Source organism: Podarcis filfolensis (genome assembly GCF_964270895.1).
Source record: "Podarcis filfolensis genome assembly, chromosome: Z".
NCBI lineage: Eukaryota > Metazoa > Chordata > Lepidosauria > Squamata > Lacertidae > Podarcis > Podarcis filfolensis.
Genome location: NC_139617.1, coordinates 8690939 through 8712280, shown reverse-complemented (window position 1 = coordinate 8712280; position 21342 = coordinate 8690939). Strand labels below are relative to the sequence as shown.

Sequence of the window (21342 nt, the reverse complement as noted above, 5' to 3'; positions counted from 1 at the left end):
CTGGCAATTGCTTGTAGCTGAGTAAGATTCTCTTCCATGAACATGGTTTTAAGGACGAGTCTGTAAGTGACTGTGGAGGCCAGTTCTGCATCCACACGTCCTTTCAAAGCAGGGACATAAGTTTCCGGGCGGGAGTTGATCATGGTGAGGGTTTGCCAAACGTGCCTTCCTCTTGGCACCTTTCGTCCTGAGTTCAAGCGTCTTCAAAGCCCATGGGCACCTTTGGAAAAGGCTGCTCTCCCATTGGAGCGCTTGCAGGCCAGTGTTTCCCAACTGTCAGTTGCATTTTTTTTGAGAGAGTCTTTAAACCTCTGTTGTTGACCACAGGCTTTACGCTTTCCATTCTTAAGTTGGTAATAGAGTAGTTGCTTTGGAAGACGATAATCAGGCATCCGAACAACATGCATGCAGACACACATAGGCATACATACATAGGCATACACATGTACATATATGCATACACACGTACATATATGCACACATATCCATATAAATGCACACGTATATAAATATGCAGACATATACACAGATACCTATGCATGCATGCACCCACGTACCCACCCCATCCCCCCACCCCTTCTCTCTCGTCAACCGATGCTCTTATAACGAAAGGGACACCAGGAATAGGGAGCGGCTTCCCCCTCCCTCCGACAACACACAAGCCAATCCCCCGGAGCGTGATGAGAAGGCAGCCGGCGAGCACAAAGCGGCGGCGTTGCCACCTCCTCTCGGGGCCCGACCTTCCCTCCCCGCCCTCACCTGTCCAGGGTCTCCACACTCGGCTGGCGAGACCCGGCGGCGCTCGACGACGAGGCCGCCCCAGTCGCTGCAGCCGCCGCGGCCGCGGCCGCCCCGGGCCCGGCCACCGACGCCAGGCGCGTGGGTCTCCTGAGCGGGCCGGCGGGTCCCGCTCCGCTCTCGGCCGCCGCCGCCGCCGCCGCCCTGCCGTCCATGTTGCCGGTGGCCGTGGAGTGCGGCCGCGGGCGAGCGGGCAGCGGGGGCTTCCTGCTCTCCGTCCTCGCTTCCCGGCCTGGCTCGTGAGGAGAAGCAAGGAGGCGTCGAGGCGGCGGCGGCGGCGGCAGCCGGGAAGCCAACTGTCACCTGGCGGAGGCGGCCGCCGAGGCAGCGCGCGGCGAGCTCCCTACCCACAGGCCTCCGCGGCAGGAGCACGAGAGGCGGCTGCTGAGGCGGCCGAGGCTGCGATCCTTCTCTGAGCTGGGGGGGGGGGGGGAGGTAGAAAAGGGCGGGTCGGGCGGAGCCAGCCGACGGAGCGTTTGCATGAGGGGGGAACAATGTGCCGCGGCTGCCGTCGAGATTTCAGCCCCGTTCACGCGGCGCTTGTGTGTCCCCGCGCCGGCTGCGCCCAGTCCCTACTCGGAGTAGACCCGTTGGAATCCATTCCCTCCCCCCCCACCCCCTGCTTCGACGTGTCTGCCTGCTGCTTCTCGGGTGTTTTTCCTCTGGCTACGAGCATGATTGGGACGGCAGATTATTGTTCTCGCTTTTCTATCCCATTGGGATGGGTTCCCGCCACCCTCGCTTTTAATTCGTCCCATTTTAGCCCCCCCCTTTCTTCCCTTACGCCTTTTAAATCGGCGGATGACAATTGCTGTGCGCAAATGGGACTCTCGAAATCTCCACCCTGTTTGTGGTGAAAGGGAAATTTGATCAAGAGGGTGGTTTCCTTAAATTTCTCTCAAGGCAGCGGTTCTAAAACTTTTTTTTTTTAAAATAAATTCCCATCTCTGGGGCACACTTTCAGAATGAAAATTTGCCACGCCGGATTTTTAATTTATTGGTAAGAAAGGCATTGGGAAACGAAGACACAACCCAGCAGTACTTGCTTTATAACACAGGACACGACTGCTTTGCACTATGATTGGTTGACATTGGAGAAAGTATAAATTAATGCTGCTACATAAGAACATGAACGATTCTCAAAATATATCAATAAACGAGCCTCATATGTGTATGTATGTATGTGCAGTGTTTTTTTCTAAAAAAATGTTTAGGGGCACATCCTACTCATCTTGAAATACTGCCCCTCAATGAGGCCAAACTTAGATTCACAAAATATTTAGGGGTATGCGTACCCCTGCGCCCCCCCCCCAGAAAAAAGCACTGTGTATAGAAACTCAATGAGAGGTGTGAACTTGCTTTTTGCCAGGCAATTCCAGGGTTGCAGGTTATCCCTGCATAGGGCAGCTGCATATTCCTGCATTGCAGGGGGCTGGTCTAGACTACTAGAGGGTTGTCAGGGTCCCTTTCCAACTCGACAATTCCGTGATTTATAATATGTAGAGTGTGCCTCAGATTTTGGCAAGCAGAGGGAGTTCTCCAATAAGGGTCTTACCAGGTGGTTGGTTTAGCATCACTGCACTAAACTGAAAGTATAAAGGGGATAAGAAAGGTGCAGATTAGGAGGGGGAGGGAGATTACCATTTCATAAGATTTCCTGAATTTGCTAACCAGTTATAGTGGAAATCACAAAGGACCATCAGAATCCCCAGGTAGTTTGTTGATGTTCTCTGCCTGAGATGCTGAAGTTAATACAGAAGAGCCATCTGTCAAGGCTCTTGGGAGCTACCAATCCTTGATTTAAAATAAGAGCACTCCTCACCACAATACTATTAGTGAAAACAACAGGTAATGTACCTCTCACCAGCACTGTACCCCTTAGATTTTGTAACATCCTCCCTCCTTTACATGTAGCAGAGCAGAAAGGAAACGCATATGCTAAAAATAAACAGCACTCACAGCTGCTAGTCACATGCGCTTAACTGTTTGATGAAGGTGGCTTGCATCTTCAAAATGAATTCAGGCACTTAAAAATCAAATGTCTAATATACTAGCCCATTTCACAGTCCACCGTCAATTCAGCAAGCCACTAACCAAATTAAGAATGCCAAATATAGCTGTAACTTTTAAACTTACAAAGCTTGGTGATCATTAATGTTATAGCAAGAAACATGGTTTTGACCTATAAAGCCTTGTGGCTCAGAACCCCAATACCTCAAGGACTACATCTCCCCATATGAACCAATCTGGACCATGCGTTAGCCATCCAAGGTCCTTCTCCATGGGCCCTCTCCAAGGGAGATGTGGAGGGTGGCAACCTGAGAGTATACTCTTAGTGGGTGGTTCCCTAGAAACGGATAGATGGGAGACTGCCTGCTCCTTTCCGTGAGACAACTCCTTCTGGGGAGGCAACTAGCAGTAAATCTGATCCTGACCCCACCTCCAGAGATATGTCAGAGCCAGCATGAGCGACCTTGCAGACACAGCCCAAGTGAAGGAGCGCCCAGTCCCAGAACTCTAGCTTCTTGTCGCGCAAACACTCTGCCCCACACTCCAAAAGAAAGGTACAGAAGGGTGTACTGCTTGTTACAGGGGTAGGCAACCTAAGGCCCGGGGGCCGAATGCGGCCCAATCGCCTTCTCAATCCGGCCTGCGGACAGTCTGGGAATCTGTGTTTTTACATGAGTAGAATGTGTCCTTTTATTTAAAATGCATCTCTGGGTTGTTTGTGGGGCTGACCCCTGGCTTGTTAGATCAATGTATTAAGGTTGCACTTAGCCATGTATATTACCTCTGGTGTACGTTCTGAACCTTGTAACCTGTAGTTTGTCTAATGTACTGATCTGATTAAGCATTAAAGCCTTTGGAAGAATGGAAGTTTGGAGTTCCAGTTCTTCGTAAGGTGGGGAGGGCCAAGGCACCTGGGAAGAGCAGTCTATAAACTGGGGCTGCTACAGAGAAGGCCTCTTCTTTATCACCACCCTTCAGACCTTCCTTGGAGCTGGTTCAATAAATTCTGTTCCGTACAGTGTGGGCCCCTAGGAATGGTGTATAGGATTGGGCTGTTTGCTACCCAGAAAAGAGGCATAAAGAAATGTTCAGCTTTTTTATTTCATATGACTTAAGCAGGTATTAAAAAATCAAGTTATACTTTCCCAAACATTAAATTCTCTAAAATTCAGGACACAGCATCACCTGTGGTGGTAGAAACATCAATCAATGGTATGCAGATAAGGAGAAGGCAAATATATTTAAATCTGTTTTACAATACTCCCCGCTTTGCCGCAACCCCCCACCCCCAGCTGAGTGTGTAGTGTTTTACTTAGTAAAAACAAGCAAGATAGCAATTAATCCACACTAGACAGTATGAAACATACTTGATGTTTTAAGGGTTCCCGTGAAAAATGAGATGCTTAAAAACTGCAGGCAAACAAAAGGCAATTATATCAGTCTGCATAGTTTTTCAGAGTTTTATGCTCGGTCATTTAGAATAGGCTGATGGGACATGTGAGTTTCCTTGTAATTCAAGTTATGCAGTTCATCTCAGATTTGTTACCCTTACAGAAAACAACAAGCCATGTACATGTGCAATGAGATAAAGACAAAAGAATCAAAGGTGTGTGAAATTTAGAGGACAGGTATCAAGTGGAAGGAAATAAATCATGCATCAACTAGTGGAATTTATTACTAGTACTTCAGTCTATCCCTGAAGAAGTAGTGCAAATTTATCAGTATACTATTAACCGTATTAATGTGCTCTGCTTTTCTTTTAATGAAAATATACTATTTCTAAAATATCCCAATGTCCTCAAAAACTATTAAATTTATAGTATTTTATGGACTTTGTCTTCAGTCTTTGAAACCGAAAATATTTACACTTTACAAAGAAAAGAATACTCCAAACATTTCAAATTAATTTACAAATTATTCCTAGGATATCCTTGCCACCTTACATTTTGTAGATCAAAAATTACACATATAATAATTTACAAATGGTAGACAAACACCCTCAAAGTGTCAAATATTTTGAAAATAAGTCACGTTAGCTGCAAACAGTTCTTCACAAATCCTATTCTTCAAGATATTCTGAACTGACCAAATATCACTTAATAAAATGTCTATCCTAAATAAAATGTGGATTAAAATATCAAGTTGCAAGGTCTGTGCTGACTTCACAAGTGCTTGTAATGTTTTTAAATGATTCCTGAAAGGAATTATAAAATTTAACAAAAAACTGACATGAAGGCAGACAGCAAACCGAGTGATCTGCAGCATTTAAATATTTTCAGTGCACTCCCTATTTTCTGCATATTGTTTAATATATTTGAGAAAAATACTAATTTATTATGGGAACAAGTTATACAAGCTCACACATTATGTTCCATCTCATAAGGCTGCTGCTCTGAATAGGCACAAATTTAAGTCATGATAGCTTACCACTATCACTGAAATAAGTTTTCAGTGTAAGAAACCATATAAAACTAGTCCACACAGTAATTGATCCTCAAGAGCATGTGCCCTTAACAGCTTTGCTTCTTACACTACAGGCTTCTTACATGTGCATATGATTCAGCAAATTTCTCATTGGCATCAATGGCACTTTGCTCAATATATGAACTTAAACATGCATTTTAAGTCTGAGCAGGAGAGCCTATAGACAAAAATGAATTCATACTGTCTTTAAAAAAAGATGATGGCTATTATTGAAAGCGTTAGCTATATCTATTTGGATTGCAGTAGGAGGGGAAAAAACACCTTTAAAGATATTATAACTGCTAGGTTGGATGACATTTTTCCCAGGCAAAGGTTTGTGAAAGGCACATAAATCTATTTTTAAAAGCCCACTTGTGTTCAAATCCTCTCCTATAGGGACAAAGATTTTAGGAAAAAACTCTACATAAGGCATCAATGTTTTCCTCTTGTTCAATACATCAGAATAAGCACCACTTATAACAATGTTCAAAGAAAATAATCCAACCAGTCTCCTTCAAAAGTGAGTTTGCACGTGCGACATCATCTGTGAAGAAGATGAGGAGGAATTGGGAAATCTGGGGTTGTTCGCAATTTGCAGTTCTTCTAGTCGTCTCACGTAGTCATCGCGCAATGCCAGTAGCTCCATGTAACGCTGTTCCACTGGATTTGGCTGCTAGACACAGTTGAAAGATTTTAAAATATGTTATTTGGACTTCGCTGAAGATACAGAATAATCCAAGATTTGATAGCTAAATCTGATCCAAGACCTCCATCTTCAAGTCCATATGTGTAGAGATGACTGGCTGCATTCAGATATTATGCTTTAGCAAGATTTAGCAGGTTCATGCATTTCCCTCCCAAATGGGCTCAAGGAAGAATTTAAAAACTTCTGCTTTTTGTTAAGAGCAGCTTGCTGCTCAGACCATAGCTCAGAGCTATGGTTAACATCAACCATTTATCTTGTTTTTCACCAGTAAAGGTTCCAACATCAGTTTTTAAAACAGACAGTACATGCCCCGAGGCTTACAATCTAAAAAGACAAGACACAAAGGGAAAATAGATGGGGCGGCGGGGAGAGGAGATAAGTAAACTGAGGAACAAGTTATTCTAATGTTGCAATGACTGGCTTGGGTGGACAAGTTCAAGAAAAGCTGCCAAACACTGCCCATCTCTCAGCTGTGCCAGCAGAGTATTCCCACTTCCTTCCTCCGCTGCAGCCTGTTGTAATTGTTGCTGCCAGGCAACAGGGGATGGGAAGATGCCGCCTCATTTGTTCTCTTCCCTCCTCTTATAACAGCCTGTAGTTAGTTCTCTATGGTTCCAAAAGCAAGACTTGTTTTAAATCAACTATAATGAATTAACCACAGTTTGTTAGTATGGATGAGATGACAAACTGTAGTTGACTAGGAGCAGAAGCAAAAGTTTCCAGGCTCCCTGCAGGAGGAGAGGGGAAGGTGATCAGCATGAGCCTTGGAGCAGGTTAGATCGATCATAGTTGAGAATGACACCAGAATTCCACCTTTCAATGAGGTCTTTCTTCAGGGTGGCATTTACACTTACACACACACACACACACATACACACACACACACTTAAAACAAATAATGGCAATACATGAAATTTCTCCAAGCACTTTGCTTTCCTAGGCCCTTTCAATAACAAATCTCTTAAAGCAGAGCCTAAGTCCAGCATTGATCTGCCTCCCCAAACCCTTTATCTGCTTGCTATCAAGCCAAGGAAGAGCACAAACGAGACCAGCACACCTTCACCGTTAACGCCATTTGCGGAGGTTGGGCAGTCATTCCAGTGAACTGGGCTGCACCACCTGCCCTAAAATATTTAAATGTCCCCATTCCGAGTGCTATGGTTATGTATGTGGCTAAAAAGAAACAACTTTACATATCTCTCTCCCAGTAAACTAATTTACAGGTGTGTTTTTATGTTCTAGAACGCATTTCTTTTCTATCCATGCAAAGACCTTCAAAGCAGGCACACTGGATTTATAGTGTCTGCAAATCTGAATGGCATACAGAGCATTGCCTGGCTTTCTTCCAGCCCCCAGCATGCTGTAAACACAACTGGAGACACAGTACAGAAAAACGCTGCCTTGAGGCTGCTGCTGCTTTCCAGTGGATTGCTGATAAAGACTGCTTGTTAAACACAGAAGCTCTCTTCTCTCTTTGCTCCCAGCTGTTGTACCAAATATTGAGGCTAAGAAGTATCAAGTGTATCCCATCTTTTTCTCCTCAGTAGATCGACTTTTACACAGTAGTTAACCAGGAAGAGAAATACGGAATGCTTGAAGAGCAGCCAGAAGGGGTTCAATACTGAGGCAGAAAAGGGGATTACTCACCTTGCATTATAGCTTTCTAATTCCCCAACCCCAAGCACATTCCCATGGCACGTACTTCCAAATAAATGTTCTTATGGCTGGCTTCCAGTATTACCCCAAAACAGGGAAGCAGAGAATACAAGTCCTGCTAAATCAGACCAGGGCCAATCTACGTTCTCATAGCGGTAAACCCGCAAACTACAAGGAGCCCAACAAGCAAGATATGAATGCAACAGCACACTTCTGCTTGCGATCGCCAGCAACTGAGTTTCAGAGGCACGCTGCCTCAGATACTGGATTTAAAATAGCCCTCATGGCTAACAGCTACTAACAGCCACATTCTCCCTGAATTTTTGACAGGCTGACAGCCTTCACTGCATCTTGTGAGAGGGAATTCCACAGTCTAATTGTATATTCTGTGGAGAAGTACTTTATCTTGTCTGTCCCTCAATCTCCCATCATTCAGCTTCCTTGGATGATTCCCAGCTTCTAGTAAGCATAGCCTTCCTCACTTTCGCAACACCATGCACCTTTTTATACTCATCATATCCCTCCTTATTCATGCCCCCCCCCAAACAGCTACAAATGTTGTAGCCTATAACAAGAGTTCCTCCGGGCACTTGGATTGCTCTTTTCTGCGCCTTTCCTTTCTTTTTTTTTTCCAAATCATTTTTATTAAATCTCCCTAAATCTCCCAGAACATTATACATTTTTAAACCTTGAAAGTTTCTTTTTGACATCCCACCCCCCTTTCCTCATGTGTTTGGTTTCTACTCTATTTCATTACCTGTTTTACAACATACAACTTTACTATCTAAACTCCAGTATTGTTAATTCTTTCATTAATCTGCTGCTTTTATTTCAGATCGCGCCAGTGACTTCCTGTATGGGTGATACTTTAATATGTAATCATTTTCTGCAACTTTTCCAGCTCTACAAGGGTCCTTTTCGAGGTGCAACAGCCATTAGTGTATGCAGATGTATCATTACCAAGGAGGCAGGCTTAGTCGTTGCTTAAGAACTAAACCTGCTTCCGGGTCCTGACCGGAAGGATACTGGAATCAGCAAGGGAAACCCACATGACCTGAAAGTGTTGCTGTGAAATGCCAGGTCAATGATTCATAAGACCACTACCATCCATGACCTGGTTGTGGATGGAGGACTTGACCTGGCATGTGTGAGAGACTTTGTTGGATGAAGCAGATGGGCCTGTCTTTGCCGCTGCTTGTCCACCAGGTTTCTCTTACGCACAGCAACCCAGGTCATGTGGGCGGCGGGGGGGGGGGGGTAGCAGTGATTTTTAGGAAGTCATTAGTTTGCATCAGGCGTCCTATTGGGAAGACCCAGTTTTCTGAGTGCATGTTCTGGAAGTTGGGCAATAGGGGCAGTACAGGATTCCTTTTGGTGTACTGACCTCCCCGCTGCACCAAGGATTCCCTGCCCAAGCTGCTTCAGGTCGTGGCGGATGTTCTCCTGGAGACACCTAGTTTACATGGAGCCCGGACAGCTCCATGGTTTTCCCCGGAGCTGAGGGCGATGAAACAATCGTTGAGACGGCTAGAGCGCCGATGGCGGAAAACTCATTCTGAATTGGACCGGACACAGGTTAGAGCTCAACACTGAGCCTACCAACAGCGAATAGTACCTTCTTCACCGCCTCTATTGCATTTGCACAAAACAGCAGCAGGAGACTCTTTCAGGTGGTTCACAATCTATCGGAACCACCTTCATCACTGGGGCCTGGTAGGGACCCTAAGATCTCCTGAAATGCTTTCGCAAAGTTTTTTTGCAGATAAAGTCGCTCAGATTTGGAAGAAGGTAGACTCCACCGTGGGAGCAGGGGAGCAGGAGAGTGCTGGAGTCCTGTCTAGTCATGTTATATGGGATCAATTCCAATCTATTACCAATTCTGTTACAGAAACAGGGGGGGGGGTATGAGTGTTCAGACCCCTGGGCTCTCACTTGTAGGGTGCCTCAGAGATCCCATGCTTTTTAATATCTATATGAAGCCACTGGGAGAGATAATCAGGGGTTTTAAATCAGAACCAGTGAAGGTGGTGAAGGTCCTGTTTGAGTAGTGGCTGGATGTGGTTGGAGGATGGATGGCGGCTAATGGATTGAGGTTGAATCCTGACAAGACAGAAGTATTGTTTTGGGGGGACAGGGGGTGGGCGGGTGTGGAGGACTCCCTGGTCCTGAATGGGTAACTGTGCCCCTGAAGGACCAGGTGCACAGCCTGGGAGTCATTTTGGATTCACAGCTGTCCATGGAGGCGCAGGTCAATTCTGTGTCCAGGGCAGCTGTCCACCAGCTCCATCCGGTACGCAGGTTGAGACCCTACCTGCCCGCAGACTGTCTTGCCAGAGTGGTGCATGCTCTAGTTATCTCCTGCTTAGACTACTACAATGTGCTCTACGTGGGGCTACCTTTGAATGTGACCCGGAGACTACAACTAATCCAGAATGCGGCAGCTAGACTGGTGACTGGGAGTGGGCGCTGGGACCATATAACACCGGTCCTGAGAAACCTGCATTGGCTCCCAATACGTTTCTGAGCACAATTCAAAGTGTTGGTGCTGACCTTTAAAGGTCTCGGTCCTGTATACCTGAAGGAGCGTCTCCACCCCTGTCATTCAGCCCACTGAGGTCCAGCTCCGAGGGACTTCTGGTGGTTCCCTCACTGTGAGAAGCGAGGTTACAGGGAACCAGGCAGAGGGCCTTCTCAGTAGTGGCACCCGCCCTGTGGAACGCCCTTCCATCAGATGTCAAGGAAATAAGCCACTATCCTACTTTTAAAAGACATCTGCAGGCAGCCCTGTCTAGGGAAGTTTTTAATGTTTAATGCTGTATTGTGTTTTTAATATTCGATTGGGAGCTGCCCAGAGTAGGTGGGGAAACCCAGCCAGATGGGCGGGATATAAATAATAAATCATCATCATCACCACCACCACCACCACCACCACCACCATCATTATTATAGCTACAGATGTGACATCCGAAGAGGGAGATTTTGATCCCTAGCATTGCCACTGAAAAGGATCTCAGCCAGCTGAACTAGGAGCCTGGGAACAGTGCAGTCTTTCCCAACCTGGTACCCTCCAGATATACTAACCACAGCTCACATCCCCAGCCAGCATGGTCTATAGTAAGGGATGATGGAGGTTGCAGTAAAAAAATACATATGGCAGGCACCAGATTGAAGAGAAGCAGGATACATAACGGTTAGCAAGACAGACTGGTGGCCTGATGTGGCATGAGGTAGCTCCCTATTTTCATGCAGCTTTGAAGGGGAGTGAGAGAGAAAACAGGTTACAAATCTATAAAGTGCTACAAATACTTCAGCAGCTGTCCAATACGTTAAAATAATCATAATCATAATAAACTTACTTGATGCCTGATTCTTGGGTTCCACCTAATATAATAATTGACCCAAAGTTCCAAGTGCCTCATGCTTGCTACTGGATAAAGAACACGATTTAATTCTTTAGCATAAAAGGGATTGATATACTTTGATTTTGCACTGTTGATCAGGGACCACAGAGATAACGTTTTTTCGCTCAGTTTCTGCAAAGAAAACGAAAGTGTCAGCATTAATTTAAACCACTTGGCATGCTGTAGAAGAATGTGATGCAGCTTTTACATTTCACACAGCTGTTATCTCATAGAATCACACAGGCGATAGATATACAGTATCTTTGCTAAAAAGCATCTTCAAAAGTAGCCCTTCAAAGTGGCAACCACTTCATTTTCTAACTGCATGTAAACGATGAATATGTTTTAATGCTAGTATTCTTCTGTCACCAACTTCATTTTAGCCATTCATTGCTGCAACCAAATATAACTATGCAAATAGCTTAATTATAAATAAAGTTATTAAAGGCATGCAGCTTTCATCTTACATGATCACTATTGCGAACTCTGAGTTCAGATTGATTTTTATGGACCTAGAGATGTTGTAAGATATGACTGGAATAACAGACCCCAAGTAACATGAAATGGTGCATATAACATGAAGCATAATACAAACATACACAAAGTCTTACATCCTTTCCAAACTCAGTCCAAAATCACCTGAGCACTAACTTACCTCTTTCTCTCTTACAGAGTCGCAGTTATACAAGAAAGTACCAAAACGGCAGGAGTACAAATGATCCAGAATTGTAATCAAAAATTGGTCATTGAATTCAAAAGCTGTAGGGAACTAGACACAGGAGGAAGAGAAATCAAGAGCAAGTTATCTTTTATCTTTTTGAATAACAGAGGTGTCTGTTTCATATGGCAACAGTAACAAGTCAAATTTATTTATTTGCCATTTATCCCCCTTTTCAACATATTTTTCATGCACTACTTTGAAATTAATTTACAAAAATTATAACCCACCTTACTCTGCAATGCAGATATAACACAGCTTACAATAGCTTGTATAATACTGAAGGCGGGATTTAACTAATGCGTCCCAACAACAGTAGGCCTACACAAGCTGTTTGTTCTACAGGGCGTCTCTCCCCCCACCCCACATTGGCTCAAGAGGGTATGGGGAACCCCCAGAGAAGCACACAGAGCAAGGAGTGGCAAGGAGTGGGGTTGTTCATCTGGCAACCCAAAAAATGCTTGCCCTGAGAGAACAACCGCCTTAGTGTGTCACTGAATTCCTCCCTACAAAAATGCTGTTTTAAAGAGAAGCACAAAACACAAGACTCTAGACAACCTAAGACCAGGGATGTAAAAGCCAAAACCAGCTCCCTGAAAGCAAATTGTTGGCCAGTGAAAGTGGTACAACATTGGCAGAATATGTTCCATCCTGCTAACTCTGGAACAAACTATGATTGCTGCATCTTGACTAACTGAAGTTTCTGGGTGGTCTTCAAAGGAAACCCCACATAAAGTGCACTACAAAAGGGCTGAATGGAGTATGAAAGACTATTGCCAGGTTTGACACTCCCCAAGAAAGCAGATAGTTGGAAAACCAGATGCGGCTGATAAAATATACCCTTAGCCATTCCTACATCTGAACATGCATAAGCAGAGATGGATTCAAGAGCATCCCGTTGCAAAACATGCTGAACAGCTACTTCAAAGTCATCAAAACCCCTAATCAATGAAATTTTACCTTCCACAATTTCAGTTTGTTCACCTTCATAGATCCCACATGCCCCCCCCCCCCAATGAGTCAGAACTTCCATTGCATCTCCAAAATTAGTCAGAGGAAACAAGAGAGAGCTGGGTTCATTGTCATACTGGTGATGCCACAGACAAAGTCTCTGGATGACCTCACACAGGTGATCTTAGAGAACAACTTCCAGTCAAGTTACTAGGCATAACCAGACAGGATTGCATTCGTTACATTAGCCTTAGGCAACACAACTTACTTGTTTACAGATCTGCCACACACAGTCAATGAACTGGAGGAAAATAGGTGACCTATCAGCATCAGCATGATTTTTGTCTCCATGACCAATTCTCTGAAATGAGAATCACACAAACCTCACTTGAGTCAGTTCACTCTGTCTTTGGAATCTCCATTAATAGGGTTGGGTTCTTTCCAGAGAGACAGAAAGATGGCAGGTGGCAAATGTAGGACTGACTCAATGTTGACTATTCTTCAGTGAATTTAAATGAGAATTAATGGTCCAGGATGAAGTTCACTCTTTATAAAACCTCAATGAGATTTTATGGTTGCACTGCTTTGTGTGTTGAGCCAAAGGTGGCACCCTTTCTTTGGCACCCCTGCATCCAACCACCCCCACGAGCCCTCCTTTGGTCCTGTGGCTCAGAACACTTTGGCTGGCTTGTGTCCTTGAATTACCACAGTTAAAAGACCAATGGGCTTTTAAGTTATAGTGATTTCAAGAGGGAGTTAAAGCACAAGCTCAAGCTTAGCTGGATTATGTCCCCAATTTGGAGCTTTTTCTCTCAGTTTAGCACCCCAAGTATTTTTATACAGAAAACTGTGAACCTATTCTGTTTAAGAATATGCATTTCACAAGCATTACCCATTTCCACAATATGAATAATAAGGGGAGCATTAATACGAACCACAATAAGTCTATCATCTACAATTCTTGCAGGACCACCCCATGTTACAACCCCCCAATCATTTCTCACTTTCCAAATGTTGAACAACACACACTGCTAAAGTGACAGCTCATTTATTCAAAGGTGGCCCCATTTGCCAAATAACTTGAAACTAGATGGCACAAACAAAGGCTTTTAAAATGGACTTGGAGCCGTTTTCAAAGGACACATTAATTTATTGTTGAAGCAGCAGTTAGCTGCCAAATTTTCAGTTATGCTCCTATACAACAATGTGGTTTTGCTTAGGGCAAAGATTTAGAAGCCATGTCTCTTTGGTCTGGGAAAATCTGCTAACATACACAGGTATGACAGCCCAAGTTTGCTGTAAAGGCCTAATGGTAAATGAACACAGGTAAATTAAGTTTGTGCACATGACTGCTTGACACAAAACACTATTCTTTAGATCAGTGTTAAACCAACAATGCTAGTGAAACTGTTTTACTCTTGCAGATATGGTTTTAATCTCATTACTAATTTATAATGGATTTTATTGTTTTTGTACTTTAAAGCTTCATGCAAGAGTCTTAAAATTTAAGAAGAGGTGATGAACTAATGTCTTTCTGGGCCATATTGCACACAGAGAAGCACTACTTCAAACGCATGTATAAAAATGTCACTATCAAAATGTTCCTGGAGGAAGACACATAGGATATAGGCTGACTGCAACTGAACTGATTCTTCCAAGTGTCAAAGCAAGTTTAGTATATCCAATCAAGTGTCAGGCAGTCAGCAAAACACATTTAAGTATAGGCTGCTGAACAGTACTCATGATTAAAGAGCCATAGCAAAAGCAAAAGAGCATAAAGCATAATGCCTTAAAATTACATACCAAAACTGGCACCCAAATTGCCTTACTGTGCATCAGAAAAATAAACACTCACATTACATATATCTCAACAAAGCTTAAATGCACCCCATGAGGTAGATTGGTATTACCCACATATTACAGATGGTCAGTGGGGGTGCTTAAGACTGTCTGAATATCTCTAAGACAGTCTCTGAGAGACTGTTATAGATTGCGTGGGGGGGCGTGGGGGGGGGAGTGGCACTTGCCTAAGGACACACACAGAGCTCATGGCAGAGGAGATATTTGAACTGGAAATTTCCTAGTTCATTATTTCAGTCTCTAAGACAAATGTTACACCACAGCTTGGACAAAATTTGAAGGTCCACTTGTCCAAGAGATATGTGTGGTTGCACTTACACCCCACATGTGCTCATATGTGGGCTCATATGATTGCGGCATACATGCATGAAACCTGAAATCCCACAGATTATTTCTGTTCTCCCTGCCACCTCCTGAGATTGACAGTGTTTCACACCAAACTCATGTTTTGGCTTGGTGTTCTGTGTGAGCACCAAACTCAACAATGCTTAGCATTTTTTAATGTTCAAAGTGCTTCAAATGCATTCTCTCAAAAACCCATACAATAATCCTGTTTGACTAGCCACCCACATATTACAGACAGGGAAACTTGTGACTGACAGATAGTGGCTTATCACATTGACCCTTCAGCTTGGTTCTTATTTGTTCTCACCGAAGCAAACTTGTGTCCAAAGCTTATCCATTCTTTCTGCACCAAAACTTGAAAGCCCACAATCGTCCGGTAGTAGCTGTCCAACATCAACATAGCTAGAGAGGTGAGTTGTGCTGTACGGTCCCAACCATCACTGCAGTGTACCAAAACCGAACTCTTTCCAGAGGAGACTCTGTCTGCTACTTGAATAGCACCTGTTAAAACAAGCTGGCGAAAGGAACAAAAATACAGTTGAGGTAACACTAAAGTTCTAATTAAAAAACTGAGACCACAATCCTATGCTGCATAAGTGCACAAGTGTCAGGCATAGGTCAGCGATAAAAATAAAAAAGCACCCAGTGTCAGTGAAGCTAATCCATTATTCAAAGTAACCAAAACAGTGCAGGGCTAGTGATCACAGCAACATTTCCCAGTAGGTCTTGCCCCAATGAGGCACTTGCAAGGACTGAAGGTCCCCGCCTTCCGACTGCTCTCTAAGCTTCCTCTTTCCCCAGCAGCCTAAGGCTCCTTTACCTGGTCTCTCATTGCACCACCTTCTTCATTTCTCTCTGTGTTCTGGGAGTCCAGGGGGGAGAGAAGCTGGTCACAGCAGGAGGGGGAGGCTCCTTGGCTTCTTCAGCTGCCTGCTTCCACTCTGCCACCTGGCCCCCCCTCCTCTCCTGCCTCTGAGTCTGAACCACTCTCTTCGCCAGCCTCTTCCTGCTCACCAAGCCCTGTTGCCTCTTCAGCTTCCGTAACTTCCTCCTCCCAGTCTGCTCCCTCTTACCACACATTGTCATCCCACCACCATTCCCTTGGGAGTTCCCCAGCTGGTGCCCCCCACCACTTCTCTGCATCTAGCCAGTCCATGACAATGAGCCAAGTTCTCTTTTTTATCCATACCTTGATATGTTCAAGCCAGTGGGTGGACTCCAGGCTAGATAGCCAGTGAGATTCCTCTACATGAGGGTAAACAATGTCCTTAAGCTTTTTCAAGGATTCCCGCATGACATGAATATTATGAATATCTAGGAAAACCAGCTCAGCATTGGCATATGCATCATCACTTTCATAACCTCCTCCAGTTGCCTGAGAGTCAAAAAAAGGAAGTGTGTGTGTTTAGCCTCCATTGCACAATTACTACAATATTTCCCCCCCAAGGAAAACACAATTGGCAACTTAAAAAATAAAGAGTGGTTACATCATACCATATTCTCACCAAAAAGAAAGTAAATTTGAGTTTAGACAGTTTATAATATATTTCAAAGCTTTCCACTAAGCAGCAGTATCTATTTACCAAATAGATAGGATCAATAAGTATCAGTACACAGAGCAAGAAGGAACTACTAAGGGTTTATGTAAGTGGACATGGTTCAAAAGGCATTTCTTTCTATCACAAGAACAGTATGTTTAACATCAAACATCTAAGTGGGTATTATGTAACACAGTCCAAATTTGCTAGTTTCCAGCACCATAAGCATTTGACCAATTAGTATTGCTTTAATCACAGCCCCAGGGCCTTCTAATTCCATTTTAAAGCCTCCTTTCTTCTAATAAAATCTTTCCAGTTCAAGCTTTGGCATCCTAATAATTTTTTATTTTTTTTTGGCCAAGCACAACTTAAAAATAAGCAAATGGCACTACAAAGAAAACAGTCTTCGTAATTTAGTTGCTAAATCTGCTCCATGGCAAGGGCTAGTAAAGAGACGAAAAGTACACACCCCTGAGGAGTTATGGAAACTCTGAACAGACTTTCCAAGGCATTTGCTGTCATCACATTTCCCAAAGCAGAGCAAAGTTTAGCCAAGTTCTTTTAACTAAGGAAAAGCAAGTGCTTCTTTTTTTAATCAACGCTATGTAGTATGTTAGGCTGCAGAAGCCTATCTAGGCCCTGTCTGTCTGGAGCAAAAGGAGACAGTTAAATTTAGCTGTGGGAGGGGCTGAGTAATCCTGGGGTGTGGGTCAAGAAATAACAAAGCAAAGAGAATAGCCAGAGTGCAGGAGGGAAGGAATGCAACCACTAGACTTATCATAAACAATTCCCAAATTTTGCATTTTTCTCCATTTAAAGCAATGACAATTCCCCCACTGTTTCCAAAGTTTAAAAGGTCAGAAACACTGTTCTTCTTAGACTAAGGAAAGAGCTGCCAGACGCAGTCCTGGATATCATAGAAGTTGCACATGAAGAAAGCAGACACACAAAACCAAGAGAATGCATTTGTATGCTTATCATTTCCTCTATGAACCTACCCATCCATTCAGATCTGCTGGCAAGGCACTACTCCAATTCTTACCCATTAGGGAGTCCTAACCTGCTCACCTTTGGTACTCCCTTTTCAATCAAAGCATTTGGGCAAAGTGGATTAAACTAGCTAATTTTTTATTTGTGGTTTCCTGCTGGGTTTATTGGAATTTTAGCATTCCTGCTGGTTGCATTTCATTGCCCATATATTTTTCAGTTATTTTTAAGTTGCACAGGGTTTACAGTTAACAGAAGCAGGGCAGAATGGTTTAAAATAAACCAGATCTGGAGATGCCATGCCCATCCCCCGCTTGCCAAGTTTAAATCTTGTTAGGAGGAACTTGAACTCCTACCACAAAGGCTTACTTGAAGCAGATTCTGCGGCTGACACAAAATGATAACGTTCCGGTCAACCACCAAAGCTGACTGTGCAGAATATGATGCCATTTACAAATGACAAATCCAGAGAGCATTCTGTAGTAGCAGCTATTTCTAATATCTACAAAATACATTGCAAATAAAAAGCTCTTTAGCTACTGTTATAGTGGTGCTACGAAGACATTCACTTACCTTATTGGCTACAGCATTAACACTGGGTCTTGCATCATAAATAGTCAGTTTGGAGAGCTGGCCATTTGTTTCCCTGATGAGCTCCAGATACCTTTCATCATCTTTGTTTCTTTTGCCACTCATACCAACAAGTGGCTGGCTAGAGCGTGTGATAACGGCTTGGTTCTCGGGATGGATCCATGACAACACCTGTGGCACAGAAATACAGTTGGAGCCCAAGTGCAGAAAAATCGGAAGAAAATGTACTTTGCATCTGCTGAAGTTCAATTCTCGAAGCAAGTCTGGAATTAATGTTAAGACACCCTTTTCAATATTACATGAGCACCACAGAAAGCATATTTCTGTGGATTAATCTCATGGCACTCATGTGACATTTAAAGGCCTGCAGGTATATGGGTGAAGCCAATCATGGAAGTCCTTCCTGAAGAAGGGAAGTGCATGCTAAGATGATAAGGTAACTTTTGAAAGGGCACCGCAGTAGAGGATGGGAAGTTAATAGTTCTGAAAACGCATTCACCAACAACCAGTTCAAAGCTAGAAGCCTTCACTCATACAAGGAAGATAACAGGAGTGTTCCAAATATTGACAAGAGCTCGACTGAAGTTCACAAGAGAATTAATTAATTTACCGTATTTTTCGCTCTATAACACGCACCTGACCATAACACGCATATAATTTTTAGAGGAGGAAAACAAGAAAAAAAAGATTCTAAACGAAACAGCGAATGTATGATTTTTGTAGTTCATGCTGTGGCCACAGACATGTGATCTGACGGTGAGTTTGGGGTAGCCAATGCAAAAATCCTGAGGATCCATGTGGATCCATGCTTTGTAACCACGTTTTTGCACCACTGCGGCCCCAGGCAACAGTGGTTGCGTGATTTTTTTGGTGCAAGCTGTAGCCATGGACATGCTATGTGATCTGATGGTGAATTTGGGGTGACCCAGTGCAAAAATCCTGAGGATCCATGTCGATCCGTGCTTTGTAACCACATTTTAAGTGGGGAGGGAAGGAAAAGCACTCAAGGGACAAGGAACACGCGCGGGGTGGGTGGAGAAGGATGCTGTTAATAATGCAGAAGAGGGGTATAAGAGGAGAAGGCTCCTCTCCCCTCCCGCTTTGCTCCTTTAAAGCAAGCAGGCTCTCTGTCCCTCTCTCCTCCCCACTCAGCGGCTCTTCTTCCGCTTTGCTGTTTCAAAGCAAGCCACGGAGGAGGGAAGGAAGGCGAACCATGGATCCTCTGCTCACGACTGCAGCAGATCCCCCCGCCATCCGTAGGCATTCGCTCCATAACACGCACAGACATTTCCCCTTACTTTCTAGGAGGAAAAAAGTGAGTGTTATGGTGCAAAAAATACGGTACCTTTTTTTTCTTTTTCAAACTGAGGCCTTTAATTTTGCTCAAGACTAGATAACAACTTTTAAGGTATCATTCACCTTTACAATTACGTTATTTAGTCAATTATACAACACTCTCGCTTTAGAAAATGCTGAGGTTATTTAAATGTAAGATCACAAGCGGACAAGAATAGTTAGCAACTTAAGAGGCATTTTATAATAGCTCTCTTCCTGCCTTGAAATACACAAACAGGTTTCTGTTTTCAAATGCTCATTTGCTCAGCAGTTCTCAACTTCAAAAAAACAATTGATAGATGAAATCACTTACAGGAATTCTACCTCGGGACCTGAAAGCAGAAACCTTCTTGAGATCCTCATCTGTGGCATTATATGGCACTACCAAGAGGGATGGGTAAGTGTCACAAAGTGCATAATGCTCATTGAGAAACGTTATCCTCCACTGTTCATTGGGCAGACGCTTAAAGAGAAAAGAGATAATATTTATGTGTCACCTTCTTGTATCTGCTTAAAAGCATGCGTCAAGGAACATAACTGGTGTGCTATTATGGCCACAGGGTGGCAACCACCTACCAATTTACCATGGATAGCTCTAAACATCAGAACAGGAGATGTGAAGAAGATAGAGGCTCACATGTGAGCAGATGCCGCTGATAGGGTGTTCTCTATATCTTAAAAATTATAAAAACAGTGAGGAACCTTAGAACCTTTTTCTTCTCTGAAATTTGACAAAAAAACAGAAGTACTTGGAATTTGCTCTGTCAGAAGGTATTTGTTGTCCTACAGAAAAATCAGTAATTAAAATGAAAACCAAAAACGGTACCAAAAATGGCAATGGAAAGCAGCTGAAAGGAAGCTTCCTTCTACAACCTCTTTTCACTATTATAACTCCCAAATATCCATTACTTGTGTTTAAGGGTCAATGAAGTTGAAGGCAGCTTCTGTGTTCAAATTATACAATTAATTTCTGCAAGGAGTCTGCTGACCTAACAGGATGTTGGAGGACGACCCCCAAAGCCCACCATATTATTGAGAAAGGATGACTAGATCCCCATCTGCACTTGCATGCAAACTGGGATTTATGTGGGCTTTTGAATATTTTTTCACCTTTTCTTAAGATCTAGATCTCTAACCTTGGACCATACAGATGCATTCTTGAATCTGAATACTCCATATTCCATCAGAAAAATTACAAGAGGAAAAAAAATCTATGAGAGTTTTGATTTATATTAACATGCATTCAACTTTTTTAAATCTATGTTTGTAATTCTCACAATGCAGTATGAAATGAGGCTTTGGGATTGTTCTGAGGTTAAATTGGATGCATCTTACTTGAACCTATTTTTCATCTTGTCATTTTCTCTTTTTAAACTGAAGTGTGGTATTTTGAAATGATGTGCACAGAAGAGGCCACTTAAATTCTGCCCTAACTGCACAAATCGTTTTGAATTATGTGAAATAAAAGCAGCAAAAAAGCTAGATGCATGATCTGTAAAGATCAGTAATGTCAGAAACGTCTAACTAAAGGTTTTTTTAAAAAAATCCCAAGGCTAGGAAAAAACACCTACACACCTATACAGTGAATTCCATTAAGAACTGAAATGCTTTACTAACAAATATTTTTCTTCTGGATTCAATATAGGATGCCAGTTGTTGTTGTCGTCTCAAGAGACAATGGAGTGCACCTCTGGGGGTGAAGTCAAACGGGTGGAAAATCACAGCACCTGCTGTGGCCGAAGAGTAACTCCTTAACTGCTGCCTCCTACATTGTTTCTGCTGCATTCGTAGCACCAAACTGACTTCTCTGTGGCAGATTGTATGGAGGTCCTGGGCTGCCAGATGATAAGGCCTCCCTCTTGGCCTTGCTGAGCAATACATGTGGCACCAGTTTGGCTGCAGGAATTGCTGGAAGGAGGCATACAAGATGCCATCCAACTGTGTTATCGAGACTCCACTTTGAATTTGTGTAGGGTTTGTTCC

General features: G+C 43.4%; 2 protein-coding genes across 8 annotated transcripts in view; both read right to left on the bottom strand.

Annotated features, from left to right (window-relative positions):
• The window catches only part of MTMR1 (myotubularin related protein 1), a 53533-nt gene extending 52143 nt beyond the window's left edge, over positions 1 to 1390 (bottom strand). For 3 of the 5 annotated variants that reach the window (XM_083595598.1, XM_083595601.1, XM_083595599.1), the window contains exon 1: positions 760 to 1390. In XM_083595598.1, the coding sequence (XP_083451724.1) occupies positions 760 to 953 (194 nt within the window). In that variant the 5' untranslated portion in view covers positions 954 to 1390. The remainder of the gene's footprint in view (positions 1 to 759) is intronic. The other 2 variants (XM_083595600.1, XM_083595602.1) reach the window with 1 other exon arrangement.
• Positions 1391 to 3890: 2500 nt separating this feature from the next.
• MTM1 (myotubularin 1) overlaps positions 3891 to 21342 on the bottom strand; it is a 40887-nt gene continuing 23435 nt past the window's right edge. For 2 of the 3 annotated variants that reach the window (XM_083595604.1, XM_083595605.1), the window contains exons 8-15: positions 19673 to 19822; positions 18007 to 18195; positions 16098 to 16283; positions 15216 to 15422; positions 12972 to 13064; positions 11690 to 11803; positions 10990 to 11166; positions 3891 to 5944 (exon numbers count right to left, since the gene is read on the bottom strand). In XM_083595604.1, the coding sequence (XP_083451730.1) occupies positions 5786 to 5944; positions 10990 to 11166; positions 11690 to 11803; positions 12972 to 13064; positions 15216 to 15422; positions 16098 to 16283; positions 18007 to 18195; positions 19673 to 19822 (1275 nt within the window). In that variant the 3' untranslated portion in view covers positions 3891 to 5785. The remainder of the gene's footprint in view (positions 5945 to 10989; positions 11167 to 11689; positions 11804 to 12971; positions 13065 to 15215; positions 15423 to 16097; positions 16284 to 18006; positions 18196 to 19672; positions 19823 to 21342) is intronic. The other variant, XM_083595606.1, reaches the window with a different exon arrangement.